Source organism: Corythoichthys intestinalis, chromosome 12, assembly GCF_030265065.1.
Source record: "Corythoichthys intestinalis isolate RoL2023-P3 chromosome 12, ASM3026506v1, whole genome shotgun sequence".
Taxonomy (NCBI): domain Eukaryota; kingdom Metazoa; phylum Chordata; class Actinopteri; order Syngnathiformes; family Syngnathidae; genus Corythoichthys; species Corythoichthys intestinalis.
The window spans coordinates 8331416-8349657 of record NC_080406.1 but is presented as its reverse complement, the minus strand read 5'-3'; the positions used below and the strand labels follow the sequence as shown (position 1 = coordinate 8349657).

Here is an 18242-nt window from a genome sequence, read left to right as displayed (position 1 = left end):
CCGCAAAGAAAAAAAAAATTTAATAACGACCGCATTCTGGCCGAATTAACCCTGTGCCCCTGCTTAACACACCAATATCTCTGTCTACCCTAGATATAATACTACGGGATAGATTACGATGTAATCATAGAAGTCCATTGATTGGACCGCTAGCAGTACATCTTGTTTGTGTATATAATATATCTATGTGCGCTTGTCCTCAATAATAGCGGCCGCGGCGCAGCACATTTGTTCCCGGAAATAATTAGCCCCCACACGAGCGAAGATAACAGAAAACAGACGTCTTTGGAAATATTTTTACGGCGAAAAGGCACCTGACGAGCCTACAACCTCGAAGACCCACGAACTGCGAAGGAGTGGATTCGTGACCCGTTTGTGAATAAACAGAGAGATCGCAAATGACAGCGACCTTATTAAACGTACATTTGAGACAACAACTCTATCGAGGTTCTGGATTAAAGTCATTCTGGAATATCCTGACATCGCGACAAGAGCGTTGAAAACCTTGCTACAATTTCCAACATCGTATCTTTGTGAAGCGGGCTTCTTAATTAATGTTTAACGACAAGGCGAAGTCGTTAATGGTTAGCGCGGTGTGCAGCTGTTGTGTGAAGCTTACATGGCAGGATGAATCTGAGGAGAACTTTTCTACAAGTCCTTCCATGATCAAACGTAAGTTAATATTCCTTTCTTTCAAGAAAGTTTGTCGTGTTTACTTTGGAATTGCTGCATTTGCGCATTTTGCGGCTATGTTTAACGTTACGCGCATGCGCAGAACCGCATCGTTGCAATTTTTGATGGGTTGCAAAATTTGTCAGAACACCGGTCCGTGAGAAAAAGACCCAAATAACACCGGTCCGTGGTGCAAAAAAGGTTGGGGACCCCTGCCCTATGTCATTTCCCAACGCAGAGAAGATATATCAATTGGTAGCACTACACACAGTCATGATTGCACTTCCCATCATGCATTTGGGCATGGCTACAGTATCATTTACTGAAAGCTCAACTAATACACTAGATGGCAATATTTAGTCACAATATACAAAGTCACATTTATCCTTTAAGAATTACTAGTCTTTCTATCCGTGGATCCCTCTCACAGAAAGAATGTTAATAATGTAAATGCCATCTTGAGGACTCCTGCGACTCCGCTGCTGTCCCGCCAGCAGACTCCTGCGACTCCGCTGCTGTCTCGCCGGCAGACTCCTGCGACTCCGCTGCTGTCTCGCCGGCAGACTCCTGCGACTCCGCTGCTGGCTCGCCGGCAGACTCCTGCGACTCCGCTGCTGTCTCGCCGGCAGATGCCGGCGACTCCGCTGCTGTCTCGCCGGCAGACGCCGGCGACATCGCTGCTGTCCCGCCGGCAGACTCCGAAGTTCCTGGCACCAGGCACTTGAGGGGAATAAGCTGAGTATACTAGTGTGGTGACCCTTTGTTTGGCACAATTCACCCACCGTACTTGAGTGTCCATTTAGCCGTGCGCGTTACCGGCTGCGTCGAAGTCACGTGACAGAAACTATAAAGAGCTGCGCGCGTTCCGGCTCATGAGAGAGAGTGCATGAGAGTTCACAGAGAGTAGCCAGTGGCGCCACCAGGGGGTGGCCAGGGGTGGCCGTGGCCACCCCTATAAATTTCATGGCCACCCCACTGGCCACCCCGCTTGCCAGTATATCGTTAGATTGTTGGTACACATTACACCAAAGTATATCAGTAGTCGTGTCCTTCTCATATTCTCTTTGATTTTATTTGCACTTGCACCTTTCTGCCATCTGGTGGCGATTGTAAATAGGAAATTAATTAAAGCATAACTGTTCTACTCGATGCTTTTTGGCTGACGCAATCCTTAAGTGAGAGAGACAGAAAAGGCGAGCGAGCGGTCGACGGTAGCGAACTTCGCGCTACTTTTTTTTGTTGTTGTTCAAACTCCTAAGAAGACTGCATTAAGGGTGCATTAACAAGTTTGGAGAAGAACTTTTTAGCTCCTTGTGGATGTGATCCAAGAGAATTGTGTACTTTCTTTATTCAATTTGCAATTATCTCTCATACCTGTCAAGTTGTACGGTTTCGGCGTAATTTGTACAAGTGAGCACCGGTTTTTAAATGTGTACGCCGTACGTTCAAAATCTGTACGTTTTTTTTTTTCTCCGTTCGGATTTTGTCACCGTTTCGGCACCGAGACAATGTGCGTCCCCGTTACTACGTTGGTTGAATGACTCGAGAAAAGTTAGAGACACTGAGAGAGAGAGAAGAGTGTTTTCACGCTGTAGCAAACGCGATACTGGGCTAGGTGGCGCCAATATTTCCTGACCGTAGCCGACAGCCTACAATCTACGCCAAGATATCAAATGCTTATAGAACTACATGCAAAATGACAAACGGCAGCATTAATAAACAGCCGCCATTTTGAAGCAGTAGACTTCTCAGGCAGGCTCTGTTGTAGTGAACCTTCCCAGCCAACTTAAGTAACTTTAATACTCCTAAATCGGCAAAATCTTGACTTGAATCGATCTTTAAATGATAAAACAGTTTTAAAACTTTAACATGTCGAAAGTAGACAGAAGGGAACTAATGCAAAAACGGTAGCAATTTTAAAAACTTTAACAGTTGATTCACAACATTAAACGGTTTCCAAACATAGCAAACGTTACTATGTTTGTTTGGTTTTTTTTTCAATGTCCTCAGGTTGACAGGTATGATCTCTGTATTTTTTCTTAAAGTGTATTTTTCGTTGTGTATGCGTTTGACCAGTTCTCTCGGGTTGCCAAGGCTTGTCAAGAGTTGTCAAGAGCGAATTAAACCCTGATTTTTAATCAAACTTTGTGTCGTGCTCGTTGCAACATCCGGAGGGAGCTTCATAATGAAAACTTGAAATTATGGCTTTTAGTCATGGTGTGCCACCCCTAGATTTTAAGTGGCCCCATCTGGCCACCCCTATGAAAAATTTCTGGAGGCGCCACTGAGAGTAGCACGAGCTAACAGCAATTCGGACAATAAAGACTCTTAACAAAGCATACCGCATCAGTAGTGCTCTCCCGGCGGGGGGATGTGCGACAAGCCGTCCGTCGTCGGCCGAGGGGACAAGGAGCATGTCACAAAATGGAAGCCACCTACATATTAAAATGATCCCAGTATTTGACATAATACAAAACACGATGTTTACTCACTTCCTCGTATGTCCCATGGTCTCACAGTAGTCGGGCTTGTTTTGGCCAACATCCACCGGTGAATGGGAACGTTTTGAAATATCAAAAAGGCGCACACGCCTCTGCCTCCTACAGCAAGATTTTTCTGCAGCCGTTTGGCTGGCGTGATGCAAAAAATAAACGTACTAATAATCCGCAAAAACAGCTGAATCCATAGTCCTTCTCATACAACAGTACGGCTGTATTGTGAAGAGAACTTCATCCTCCGTACAAGTCACAGCGCCCTCTTTCTCAACTCGAGACTGTTGCCAGAAGTCACTCATTTTCATGGCGTGGGATTCAAAAAACTAAATAAATATAGCGATCACTTCCAGACACATACAAGCAGTCCATTTCATTCAGGAGCATAAAATACTGCGTGTATTATGAAATAAACATGCTTTTTCATGTCACAGGCACTTTAACTCATTGCATGCCATTGATGGAGATAGTCCAGTCCATTTTGACTGAATCTATTGGCCATTTTGACACAATGAAAATGGATTGGACATTTAGCAACATAAACCAACCAATCAAATTTAAACTACAGTTAGCAAAAGGAACAGTACATCGTTAATACAGTTGAGGATATACCAACACTAATCAATGTAAAGGCCTGGGTAGGATAGACATGGCGACCCAGAAATGACCAGACAATTAAAAATATATTAGAAATTACGGTAGTTTACAAATTTTAGTCAGTGATTAATCATAGTATTGAGGCCATAGGAAAAGGCCTCGCTGGCCCTGATCTCCAACCATTAATGCTGACAACAAACAACAAAGAGCGTTACCACGGTTGTTTTCCAAGTGCTTGAAGGGATAATTGGGTGGTGTTGTCCGGAGAATTGACTTGTTTGTCAGACAAAAGCTCCAGGGAGAGCACCAGTGACCACTGGCACATTATTCAAAGCCCTCTGGGGCTGACCTTGTTGACAATATTCTTACATCATTTGTTCCCTTCTAATTAACCCTGTGGGCTCTATTAAAACCATTTGTGTCCACCCCTTTTCAACTCTAATGTCAACATACTGTATCAATAACATACTGTTTACATCACTATTCACCTTTGGGCCCTATCACAGTCACATTTAGCAATTTGAAAGTCATACAGTAAGCAATTCACTGGATTGAACAGTTCCCTGTAAACATGGTGATTACAAAATTTGTGCTAATACAGTATGTCTGTACCTCTACTCAGACACAACTGACACCTACCTTTCATATAGAAAAGTTACCGAGGTACTTCCGCTTTACTGCTCCCAACTTCTGTTTTACACTTTCTCAATCCAAACAGACAGTGAAGTTAGAGGGGCATCACTCATCAAAATCCCTCAAAAAGACAATTTGGAAATACCGCATTCATCTGCCATCACCACGACATTGCAGATGTGGAACCAAGCCCGTGCCACCACAAAGACCGCGTGTTTATGTAGCCATGTTGCCCCTGGTGTTATGGAAGGTATGTTCTTCCTATCCATGTTCATGTGTCTGGTGCTCCAAAAACACTAAAGGTAAATCTTGCGCATGAAATGACTTGTCTTTGATATTGTTATTATGGTGATGATTGTAATTATGATGATTTGTAATATTATTTACAACTACTGTACTGCTGTAGCTGCAATACATGCTATCTGCTGCTAGCCTGTTGCTAATCAGTACGTGTAGGATGGCACAATTATGTAAACGCATAAATGCAAGTGTTACAATTTTTTTGTTCGTTTGTTTATAGGTGGAAAATGCAATTAGGCGAGAGAAGACAACTTGATGTGCCTTACAACAGTACTTACTGTACGTCGATGGACATCATTTTCAAAAAGCAGAGCTCAGGAGCGGCTTAAGGGCGCCTGGCCAAACTTTCGCCCGACAATAAGGCTATTGGCTACGGTGGCCGAGTGGTGTCAGGCGAAGTCCAAACATTTTTCAAAAAGAAAAAACATGAACCCCAATTTCAAACGCAATGCAAAAGAATAAAGCACGAATGCAAACTGCCACAACACAACAGTATCTGGCCCGCATCCATATTTGATCCGGCCCCCTGAACAATGCCAGACAGCATTTAGAATTTTTTTTTTTTTCCTCAATAGACCCTACTCACCTACGTCACAAAATGACGTGTCGCTGTATCCGGCTGCCATATTGTCCGTATTTTCTAGACCTATTCTCATTGTTTTCAATTAGTCGTGCAAGTTATAGAGCAATTCATGGAAGCCCTGGTGTTATCTGACGCTGTAAACTCATTGGATGCGTTGCATAAAAGGCGTTATGTGGAAAAGCTTCAGTTTATCCATTCGCCAGATCCATATTTGATTTCTAAATCGATGTTTTTCGACCCGCCGTCTTTGCCGTCTTTGCCTGACATCTGCTACCCTGATATTTACAACTATCTTGTCCACACAAAATCAGCCTATTCTCACGAAAGTTTGAAAAACTTTAAGAGCTTGGAGGCTTATAAATACTTCGTTGCTGGTTGGGTGAAACAGGTCCTTGTCCACGAAAATTCGGCAGGAATCTATCTTGTGCTCGGGAAGGTGAGTTACGAAATTTTCAATTCAAAATCTTTTGTTCTTGCTAACATCCACTGTCAAGTCTAATGTATTTCATGTCAATTGTCAATGGAGCTAGGGCTTTTTAATGTTTATATGGTTTAGCGATAGCACTCTCACTACATACATATATAATATGTAATAAAATATGAAGTGCGATAGCACTACTACAGATTGTTCCTAGTTGAATTTATTTGTCGGCTTTTGACCTCAATAGTGAAATTGTAAATTAATTGTATGACAACTGTCTTATTATCCCCTTATAATTATATATTTTCAGGTAGTTCATTCACAACGTCTGAGTCTATGTTGTCGACGATTAGCCTGGCAATGATCTTAATTGTGGTTGTCAGCCCAAAACCCTCTAAATATATATTAAATGCATTTTACCAGATATAAAATGACTACTACATAATCTGTGGTAGTCGTGGTAGAGCCCAGTTTTCTCGTCGAATTGCAGCAGTCCAGCTCGCTCTCCTCTCCGGGTCTCTCGGAATACGGTAAAACTTCAAGTCTCTGCGTCTATCGTCTCTGTTTTTGCAACCGACCGCCACACACGACTTCACCATTTTGATTATTAATGTTAACGAGCAGAAAAACACGCCATAATAGGAGGAATTTACGAAGCGCTAATGCATTAACATGACGAGTAGACGGACAACATGGCGCGGGGGCGTGGCTGTGACGTCACGTGAGTAGGGTCTATAGTGTTATTTTTTCCTGGCCTTTTTCTGTGAAGAACTCAGAGAGCGTTATTTGGTTATTATCTATTTAATTAATAGTGTTATTATTAGAGGCGTGCGAAATTTCCGATTCTTAGATTATATAAAATTATATAATATATATATATATATATATATATATATAATTATATAAAAGTTTTTGTATTATACTTTGGGGAAAAAGTTTTTTTTAAGTCTTATATGTATCTCTTCCTAATGCTAAATCTGAATAAATACATTGAACACACACACACGCACTCAAAAAATACAATTTTTTTTCTTTGACTGGGGAGGTGTGAGTGGGGGCTACTTTGCAGTTTTTCACTTATCGCGGAAGGTTCTTGTCATTAACCCATTAACCGCCACAAACGAGGGATCACTGTATACAGGGGTGAAAGGGGGGAGAATTTCTTGCCGGAACTCTCATACCTGAAGGTTGCCACGGAGCCAGAAATTTTATTTTTTTTCTTTCATTTTGGGGAGGGAGGTGGTCAAACCTCATAAACTACTGAAATGCAAAGAAAACTTTTAGCAGAATTATTTCTATCACACATACAAAAACAGATTTTTTAAATCAAAATTGTATTTTTTTCAATGATTTGCAAACTAAAAGTTAACAAAAACAGCAAGACGCCAATCTCCATCTCCTACTTTTTTTTTCTTCCTCATTTCCTCACGTACTAAAAGCCAAATCTCAATTTTAACTACTTTAGAAGATAGGATGAATATTAAAATTGAAGTTAATGTAAACATTTACTTTTTTTCTTATATAAAAGATATACTGTAAGTAACATACATTCAGAAAAATGAGTACAAATGACAAACATTGACTTTTTTTTTAATCATAAGGAAATGAATAATTTGCCTAACATAAATGAACAAATATAAATCCAAAGTGCAGATTGATAGCTAAGATGTTCTGAACCTCCCCATCAGAGCAAATAAACTAAATATGATAAATAAGCCTCCTCAAGTCTTCCGTTGCGCTTAAAGATTTGATCCATTTTATGTTGCATTGCCCTTTTTTGTTGCAGCAATTCAACAACCTTTTTTTTTTTTTTTTTTTTTTTTTTTTTTTTTTTTTTTTTTTTTGCTGTTCCAGAAAACATGCACATTTGAATCAATCAAATCTAACTATCTCTGCTGATCATATGTCAGCCAATTGAACTGATAAATGAGTCCAGGCGTTTTGCTTTGCTGCGTGCATTCGCACATTGACGTGACTCATCATCGTCTGACTCAGACATCTGCAGCAGCTGGGGAAACCTCCATGCCTTTAAAAAAAAAATTTTTTTTTTTTTTTACTTTACATAGCGTTTTGACAGTAGCCATCATATTTTTGGAATCAAAGCACCGTGCACCAGAACAGCATACCGGCCCTGAATCTTATACCGGAACTGCGTTCTGGCCCTGAATCGTATACCGGAACGGCGTTCCTGACCATTCTGGCCGACTTTCACCTCTGACTGTATACCAATATATACAATTCATATGAGTGAGTACACTCAAATTCACTCACGCTTCGACGGTCATGCTGCCAAGAACAGCCTCTAGACAACGAAGATTGACTAAACAATGATTGACACATTTGTGCCTTTGATCTTAGAGCTACAGAGCCTTCACTCACAAGATTAAAGCTACAAACCTGTCAATTATCATTAACTTTAAAGTGATCCTCTAACTTAAATACATGTAGGCTTTAATAAACCACAATTGTTCTCTTGTACTAAAATGTGATAAAATGTTAAATCAATGGCAATATTTTATAATATTTAGTCCATATTTTGACCGTTAGTTGGCGCCATGGTTTGCGGGCTCGCAGTGTTGACGTCATTGGGATCTTTTCAAATGTGTAATTCAGATATTGCTTATTGCTGCCTAAACTTGCGAAGTAAAATGCCACGATGTGCTGCTTTTGGATGCAATTTCCAGTCAAATGGAAACAAGGGGAGTGAAGTGAGTGGTCAAGGTGGAATTATTATTTTTAGTGAATCAATGTGCTTAAGTGGAAGCATCTCCCCCTTTTTGGTCCCTGTATGCACGTATCCTACCCACCACGCGTTACAACTAGCGCCCGAACATTTTTCCTGGATCCTCAGTCAAGTAAGGGATCCGTTTATTTTCTGGATCCGACGGTCCCACCGTGTATGCAATATTGGTTTCGGATCTGTCCATTTTTTTGATTCGTCGGTCCCACAGCGCCTTTTCGGATCAGTCTATTTTGTGGAATCGACGGCCTAATCGTGGCTGCGACATTGCCATGGTATCGGTCTAATTCCTGGATCTTCGAGTGAGTAAAAAACGCGGATTTGGGTTACGATTGCTATCTTTTTTGTTGACTATTCTTCGTGGGAGTTTTCCCCAAATCATACTAAATAATTAAAGCACTATGGCACGCTACAGTGACGACAGTGACTCTGACGTGGACCTTACAAAAATGTTGGGAGTTCGTCAGGGAACGCGTGTTTGCGTACTGCTGAGCTCCCGAGTGAAGCGTCGTCAAGGTGGAAATATTACCGTATTGGCCCGAATATAAGACGATGTTTTTTGCACTGAAATAAGATTGAAAAAGAGGAGGTCGTCTTATAACTGCGGTCTAAAAAAAAAAAAAAAAAAAACTGCGGCCTAGACATATACCCATTCACGACGCTTGATGGCGCCAGTCATCAATGAATCAAATGCTGAACGCGACTCGGGCGGCCAAAGGGAACCCCTGACACGAAGAAGAAAGTGGTAAGAAGGAAAAGAGAAGAAAATACCAGTAATAGAAGAGATAACCGAAAATGGAGAAACTTCGCGACAATTTGGAGAAAAGTGGGTCGAAGATTGGCCAGGTTAACCGGTGTTTGGCCATTCCTTACTACGCGGCGAAACGTCCTACACAATGCTCAGGGCGCTTGCATATGCATTCACACGCATGCGCACATCGGTTGGAAGCGGCGAGTACTCACTATTTTTGTTTTTATTTAGTTATTTAGAACCTTTTCACAGCCTCAAAGATACTTTTTGCATGTATTACCCTCTCATACTTTTAACCATTGTGTTTTTTTGTGTTAGCTTTGAAGCAGTTGACCACATTAGTCACGTAGCGTATTTAAATCGTCCTTATTTGACATAACTACATTTAAGTATTTTCTGCAGGCATTTCTTTAGTACGTTATTCCTGTATGCATCTAAACAAAACAAGTTTAGAGCGCACGGTAGTAATTTAGGTGTCAAATTCGACTAATGTAGGACGTTTCGCCGATGTAGGACATTTTGGCAGAACACCGGCAGCTGAGGAGAAGTTATGACGCAAACTTCAAGTTGATGGTGATAAATGAGGCGGTGTCTTCAAACAACTGCAAAGCGGCTGTGAAATATGGTGTCACAGAGTGTAATGTACGGAGATGGAGAGCTCAAAAAGATCGCCTAAAAAATGCTCAGTCAGAGAAAAGCTTTCCGTGGTCGTTTCTGTATAAAAATTAATTTGGTGTTCAAAAAGTCTTTTTTCAAACTTAAGTCTTGAAAAAGAGGGGGTCGTCTTATAATCGGGGTCGTCTTATATTCGGGCCAATACGGTATTTTTTGTGAATAAATGTGCATTAAGTAGATGTGCATTAGTAGCTTCTCCCCTATTTGGTACTTTTATACACGTATCCTAGCTACCACGCATTACAATGTACAAAACATGGATTACACAAGGTGTGCTCTTTGGCCTGTACTGTAAGCACACGACAGCTCTGGATGCTAACAATCTACATAATTATATTGGGATAAGTTTGAAAACGCAATATGTTTACCTTGAATATCTGCTAATAAAACCGGACAGCATACACTCTCGCTCCCAACCGGACTTCCCAACAGGACTTCCCAACATGACTCTCTCGCATCACCAGTTTTGCCCAACTTTTGTTTAATCAGGTATTTGCTGCACGCATTTTTCCCTGAAGCTCGTCTTGTGAACGACTGACAGTGCTGTCCTGCTCTTCACTTTTCAGATCTGGTTCAAATAGGAAGGGTAGAACTGACGACATGTTGGGAAAGTTAACGAGTGACACGCTGGAATTTCGGCAACGGGACCTGTGACGTCACTGCGACGTAACAAGAATAGCGACCCATCACTTAAAATAATTTTACAAACTTTATTAAAACAAAAACATTAAGAGGGGTTTTAATATAAAATTATTATAACTCATACTAACATTTATCTTTTAAGAATTACTTGTCTTAAAAACAGAGGATCCCTTTAAGTAGGAAACTCCAGCTGACCAAGAGAAGCAGCAGGAGGGAGAGTGAAATGCCTTATAAGCATGAAGCAAAAAAACAAATATATTTTTTAATTGAAAAAGCCGATACTTATCACCCGATTCCGATCCTCTGAAAAATGGCACGATTGTTCCGATCACGTGATTGGATCGTGATACCCTACTAAAAAGTATGATTTCGTAAAACTACTCTTAGAAGTACATTTTCCTCCAAACATTACTAAGGTAAATGTAACGGAGTAAATGTAACACATTAACCACCCACCTCTAACAAGTTTGTTGTCATGTGAGCAACTCTTAATGAGATCCATGGAGGCTAAGAAGCCATCATAAAAACATTGACGCTCTCGCAACTCTTGACCACTGTGTGCATTGTGCACATGAAGTGCAAACGCATGGATGGACCATGAACGGAACACATTACCTAATAAGTCTTGGTGGCTATGTAGATGTAGACAAGTACAGATATGTATATTTTGCGGTTTTCTTGATGTTATACCTTCTCATCCTATGCTGTAATTTAACCATTATTTGTCTTGTTTGGATTCACAGGAATCTTCATGAGCCAATGTATATTTTTATTGCAGCTTTGTCTTTCAACTCACTTCTGTTCAGCACTGTTATCTATCCCAAACTCCTAGTAGATGTCTTGTCTTACAGGCAGAGCATTTCTCACTCAGCTTGTATGTTCCAGTATTTGATATTTTATTCTCTAGCAGGCTCCGACTTTTTGCTGTTGTCAGCCATGGCTTACGACAGGTACGTGTCCATCTGCAGACCTTTGCAATATGCAGCTACAATGCGTCCAGCCAGCGTCGTAGTCTTCTTGACTGTGGCCTGGATTTTGCCTGCCTGCCTCGTGTTGGTGGCGACCGTCTTCACTGCCCAGCAAAAAATGTGTCACCTTGTATTATCAGGAATGTTTTGCAACAATGCCATTCAGAAACTCTACTGTGTGGTCCCCAGATTTCTCACTGTGTGGGGTTTGGTTGTTTTAACAAATATTACTCTCTTCCCAGTGCTGTTTATCCTGTTCACATACATAAAGATATTCATTGTGACCTATCGGAGCTGCGGAGAAATCCGTAAGAAAGTGGCAGAGACGTGCTTACCCCACTTGATGGTTTTGATCAGCTTCTCGTGTTTGTGCGGCTTTGACGTCATCATAGCACGGCTGGAGTCGGAGCTGTCAAAAACTGTGCGACTGATAATGAGTTTGCAAATTGTGGTATACAATCCTCTGTTTAATCCGATCATATACGGAGTTAAAATGAAAGAAATCTGGAAACACATTAGGAAATTGCTGTTTTGTCATAGAAGATGATTGTAAGGTTGGAATGATAGTGAAATCACAGTGATGCTCGTGTAGTATTTACTTTTTTTTTTGCATTTGATTGTTGTTTTAGAAAGGTTCCAGAGTTGATGAATAAAGAGCATTTCGGATCCTCGGATTTAATGTCATGATTTAATTTTTCATTCATTTCTTTGTGCTTCTTTTACAGAAAAGAGTCGTACGTAAACATAATAGGACATAAAATCCCAGGTTTTGCATTTACTGTAAGGTCAGTAGAAATTGAAGCCTTTACTCCCATTCTCTCAACATACTGTACTTGTAACATAACTTTTGAGTACAATTAAAAAAAGAAAAAATATATACACAGAAGGTTATAGTTTATACATTAAAAAAGGAGTAAACTCGTGTGATTTATAGTCTTCTCCCCTCGTCACTTTTGTTCTTCTAGTGCTGTTTTATTCACATCATAAAATGTTTCTTCACATTTTCCCTGCCCTCCCAATAATGCTGAAAGTAAAGTGAAAATGTATAAATATTGTAAGACTAAGTACTCAACTGAAACTACACTGACTGACGCAGCAACAACTTATTTCAAGGACTATTTTCTTTCAAATATTGAGCTTATTATGTATTTTTTATCTACTGGCTGATTTGTAAATTGTTGTTTATAGTACAAACAATTTGTAAAATCACTAAAAAAGTGCCAAGTGTTTACCCAACTACAGTAGTGTCAGATGTTTTTTTTCCCTATTATTTGTGTTATGTGTATCTTGTTACCACAAATCAACTATACATCAACTTTTTTTTTTTTTTTTTAATATCTTGATTAAACTGGACATAGGTTTACATAACTTCATTTGTCCAAAAGAAATACTAACCCTAAACCCTAATGTATAAATTCTAATGATAGCCTTGTTAAACAAAACATAAATGAAATAAAAGGTAATTTTAAAAATTTTTTTTATTTATGTAGTTGGGTTTCAAATCTAAACTTTCGCCGAGTTCACGTAATATATGCCCCACCATTAACAATTTTTCCCTGTACTTACTAAGACAGACAGAAATAAATAAATAAAATAATAAAATATACATATTATATGTTAAATAATTATGTATGGGCTTCAAGAATAGACTTGCATCTTTTGTTTTATATCATATTTAGTGATGTGAAATATAAATCAATTTCAACCAAGATTAAAGTTCGGATTTGCGTTTTGAAATTAAATTTGTGAATATGAAATCCACCAAACAATATATAAAGATAATAATTGTACACTGTAAATTCTAACAAGTTAAGTTTACTTAAATAAATTGAGGAAACCGATTACCTTGGGAAAAGTAAGTAAACAAACTTATTGTGTTAAGTAGTGTGGAATTATCAAATTTAAGTCAGTGGTACTTTTTTTTAAGTTGTGAGAACTTAATGTATCTTAGTAAAGTTAAATTCAAATCAAGTTGTTACAACTCAATTACTTTGAGTCTAATGAACTTTAACCCTTTAAGGTCTGGGCCTATTTTGTCTGATTTTGCATGCCTTTGAAGTTGCCTTTATATTTCAAAGAAAGAATTGTTTACGATGGCCTGGTTTGGTCCCTTTTTTTGTGACACCTTGAACTTCATGTCCAAATTGTTGTTTCCTTCACTGATCAATTATAAATCATCATTTTGGGCCCAAAAAGACCAAAAATTCCAAAATCGTTTTGTCAAAATTTTTAATATTGATGTCCAATTGACAACCAAACATGCGTAACGAACCGTTTTGAAACTTTGTAATATTTATTCAACATGTTAGGATGAACATTCAACCAAAAAAAATTAGAATAAATAGTCTTATATTTGACAATTCAACATAAACAACAGGTATAGCCATAGGCGTTTTTTGCCTTTATACATGCTCCAGTCAAAACAGGTTATATACAGCAGACCTAACAGTGAAGAACAGTGAAAAAATATATACCATCTAACACAAAAAGTGTTTAGAGGCCATCTCTTTATGAGTTTAGGTATTGCGGCCAATCGCCTGATGAAAACTATGTACACACAATCAAGCTTCTTGAACACACATTTATATACACAAATTGAGAAGATTGATGTGGGAAAAAAATATATATATAACATTGGGGGAAAAAAAGCATTTTCAAAAATATTTACAATAAACAAGTTAAATTTTTTTCAGTCATGCCACTCCGAAAAGCAGTTTCGTCCTGGAATTAGACACGGCTACATCACACAGCTCACACTTCCATGGGGTGTCGGTCCTCTTTCCACCCTTCCATTTTCATTTCACTTTGCTTTCATTGTCACTATAAATGTACATGAAAATAAGTCAGTATTTATGAAAATAATAAAGTATAAAATAAAAATATATACAGCAATAAATAATAATGGAAATCTATATGTATGACAATAGAAAGAATACCATAGCTGAATATGTGCTACATCCCTAATCTTCATATAGAAAGAAGAACACCACAAATTATAAATTCCTGCCTGGGATACCCACAGTGCACGTACGACTTTGATCTGATATGCACATTTTATTATTATATACACAAACACACACTTATATTGCATCAAAATTAACTTTGTCTTGCAATATCAAAAGAAACTTTCAAAAGAAACGTTTTCAGCATGAAAAAAAAGAGTGAGTTGGTTTACCTCTACTCGTCGATGGCGTCACCCACGTGTTCAAATCCGTCACTATCTTCACTCGAGGACTCTTCCGAAGAAGACGATGATGACGAATTTGGACCATCCTCTTCCTCAAGTTGATCAGAAGCACAATTGCTTGCGCTAAATTTAGTTTTCCGTTCATTGTCAAAGTCACACAAAGTCGCTGCTCGATCCAGCAGTATCCAACTGGCCGTCGCTCGCCACCTCGCTGCTTCAGAACACTCCTCCCTCTCGTTCGGTTGAACCTCGCACCGCAGTTATATTTATTTAAAAAAAAAACGCATTTTGTGCTTCCACTGTGACTTCGAAAGGGTTCGTTTGATTTGTGTTTTTTTCATGGAGCTTCCGTTTTGAAAAAGGACTAGAAATGATGGAAATATAGACATAAACAAATGATCCATGCAGCGTTTTAATGTTTTTTTGAGAGGACAATAAAACTATAAAACTTAAATGACAATATCTCACGTTCTAGTTGGTCGATTGACTTCAAATAATAACGAGAGTAAACCGCAACTTCCGCACTTTAAAACGAGACCAACCAACGGCATGTGGGTGACGTAATTAAAACGTGAGGGCGCTTCAAAGACGACGTGCGCTGAGGACGCGCCGGCGCGTCCTTCGACTCTCAAGGGTTAATATATTGTGCCAAAACAAGTGGGTTTTACTTGAAATTTGTATTACTTTACTTGAGGTATCTTAGTGTAATCCACTTCAATAAAGTTGACATGAACTCAATAAAGATAAGTAACAATAACTTAATATACTATGCCGAAGTAAGTGGGCAGTACTTAAATTGTCTGGGCTTTGCCTACATTCATTTTCAATGGCAAAAAAACAAATGTCCCCAAATCAACAGGAAATTACCAAATATCAGACCCTACCCACGTGACGTCACAACTCCTTCCTCCTGACTGGTGCCGCCCAATTGTCCGTCAACACATCATGTTTCCCTGTTACGGCTACGTACATTCCTCCTATTTACGACGTGTTTTTTCTGCTCGTTAACATTAATAATCAAAATGGTGAAGGCGTGTGTAGGTTCCAACCAACAAAAAAGGCCCCAGCTCGACGCTCTCTTCCTCGTTTCCTCCCAGGCCCGCCGGACAGCGGCAAAAATCACTCTCACTGTTTGTATTGAGTTCAATCATTTAATCCAACAAAAAACGACTCCACAGAGCGATATCCAAAACGTGAACAAAAGAGCAAACAGAGAGAATAATGAGGAAATGAAAAATTATCCACTTTGACCGTAAAAGAGAGAAATATAGAACGTTATAGAGAGAGAGAAAGAGAGGTCAAAAAACTGTGTGGCTCTTTTCTTTCTGCCCTAGCGCACCTGCCCCACACACAGCTCCTTCCGCCTACGTCGTAAAACGTGACGTCACAGCTCGTTTTATAAATCAAATAAATAAATCACAAGCCTATCACATTAAATCAAAACAAATTATTCACAACGAACATGAATAATTAACAAAACGTTATTTAGGCTCCTACATTACCGGCCCCTAATTGTTATCACCACAATGAAACAATTACCTAAAAGTCCAAACTTAAATAGAGGTGCCTAAATAATACACTCTGGAAATTCTATAACAACAAATTGTCTATATGTTCATTAACTATGCTCTGCTTCCTGTAGAAGGCATAGCTTTGTTATCGGCCTACAAAGCTCGTTGGTTTTCGTCTTAACTCGAACTTGACGAACAAGTCCGTCTCTTCCGGGAAAAGTCTCCACAATCCGTCCGAGTGGCCATGAATTCCTGGGCGATGTGTCGTCTACGATCAGCACCACGTCTCCGATGCTGAAGTTTCTTCCAGGCGTAGACCATCGTTGACGTTCTTGGAGTTGCATGAGGTATTCCCTACACCAGCGCTTCCAGAAAATGTCAGCGAGGTATTGTACTTGCTTCCATCTGCGGTTGGTGTATTGGTCCTCTTTATGAAACAATCCTGGCGGCAAATCAGGCTTGACCTTTAACAGCAGCAGGTGGTTGGGTGTGAGAGCCTCCAAGTCATTGACGTCCGAAGATGCCTTTGTGATAGGTCTGGAGTTCACTATGGCTTCGGCTTCACAAAGCAAAGTTTGTAGACCATCTTCATCCAAAACTTGTTCCTTGACTGTGACGTTCAAGACTTTTCTCACTGAACGAATAAGTCGTTCCCAACTTCCTCCGTGGTGAGATCCTGCTGGTGGGTTGAAATGCCACTGAATTCCTTTTTGTTGCAAGTATTTTTCAATCCTGCTTGTGTTCCATTCCCTGATTGATTTCTTCATTTCCTTGTCCGCTGAATGAAAATTGGTTCCGTTATCCGAATACATTTCCGCGACTTGTCCTCTTCTTGCCAGAAATCTTCTGATTGCGTTCAAGCAAGCATCCGTGTCAAGCGAAGACGCAACTTCCAGATGTATGGCTCTTATTGCAAGACACGTAAAGATTACGCCATATTTCTTTACTCGTCCTCGTCCCCTTTTTGCTTGGAAAGGACCGAAGTAATCAACGCCGACCCTTGTGAAAGGTGGATCGTCAGGCAGTACTCTGCAGGATGGTAGATCTGCCATGAGTTGTTGACCCGTAGTTCCATGGAGCCTTTTGCAGGTAACACACTTGGATAAAGTCCTTCTTATGGCTCCAACAGCTCCAACAATCCAGAACCTTCGATGTAGAATAGCCATCATGTGGTTCCTCCCAGCATGAGCTGTGATGTCATGAATGTGTCTCAACACCAACCTCGTGACATGCGAACTCTTGGGCAAGATGGCTTGCTGCTTTGAGTCCTCAGGCATCGCTGCACGGCTCAACCTTCCACCAACTCTCATAACACCATCTTGGAGTACTGGACACAACTTGTAGAGCGAGCTGCTTTTCTTCACTCTTTGGTGTTCTTGTAGCATAGCCAATTCCTCTTTGAAACTTTGGCGTTGACAATGCTTCACAATTTCCAATTCCGCTTCAGCCAAGTCATTACAGGACAAGCACTTTCCTTTGACTGCTTTCTTGAATGCACTCATCTTGCTTTCCTCACCTAATGCACTTAAATCCTTTCTCTTTCCCGTTAGTTCCTTTAGCAAGGTTTTCAACTTTAGGAACCAGGCTACGGCGTGTTTCAAGGCCTTCCAGGATGAGTAGTGTTTCATCCACTGGTCCATGTGCTCTTCAGCCTCTTGCGCCTGAATGATGTTCACTTGAGTTACCGCTTTGACCTCCAAATCATCAACTTTTATCATTGCTGGATCTGGATTTTTCGGCCACTGATCTGGTGGTTTGATCAAGAACTTTGGTCCAGAAATCCAGCACTCATTTTGCAGGAACGCTTCCACAGTTTGTCCTCGGGAGACATAATCAGCGGGATTCAAAGCAGTGTTAATATACCTCCACTGAGAAGTTTGTGAGTGCTCCAGGATCGCTGTCACTCTATTTGCGACGAACGTCTTGAACCTGGTGCGCTCGCTGTTCAAATACTTTAGCACAGCTGTGCTATCTGTCCAAAACACTGATTGCTGTAGCTCCAGCTCCAGCTCTTTTCTTAGAATCTTGTCCATCTTTATTGCAACTGTGGCTGCGGTCAATTCCATTCTG

At 40.0% G+C, this 18242-nt stretch overlaps 1 protein-coding gene across 1 annotated transcript; it reads left to right on the top strand.

Annotated features, from left to right (window-relative positions):
• The first annotated feature begins 11103 nt into the window (after positions 1-11103).
• LOC130926625 (olfactory receptor 11A1-like) lies at positions 11104-12021 on the top strand. Its single transcript, XM_057851627.1, has one exon. The coding sequence runs from the start codon at positions 11104-11106 to the stop codon at positions 12019-12021; it is 918 nt and encodes a 305-aa protein (XP_057707610.1).
• Positions 12022-18242: the final 6221 nt, after the last annotated feature.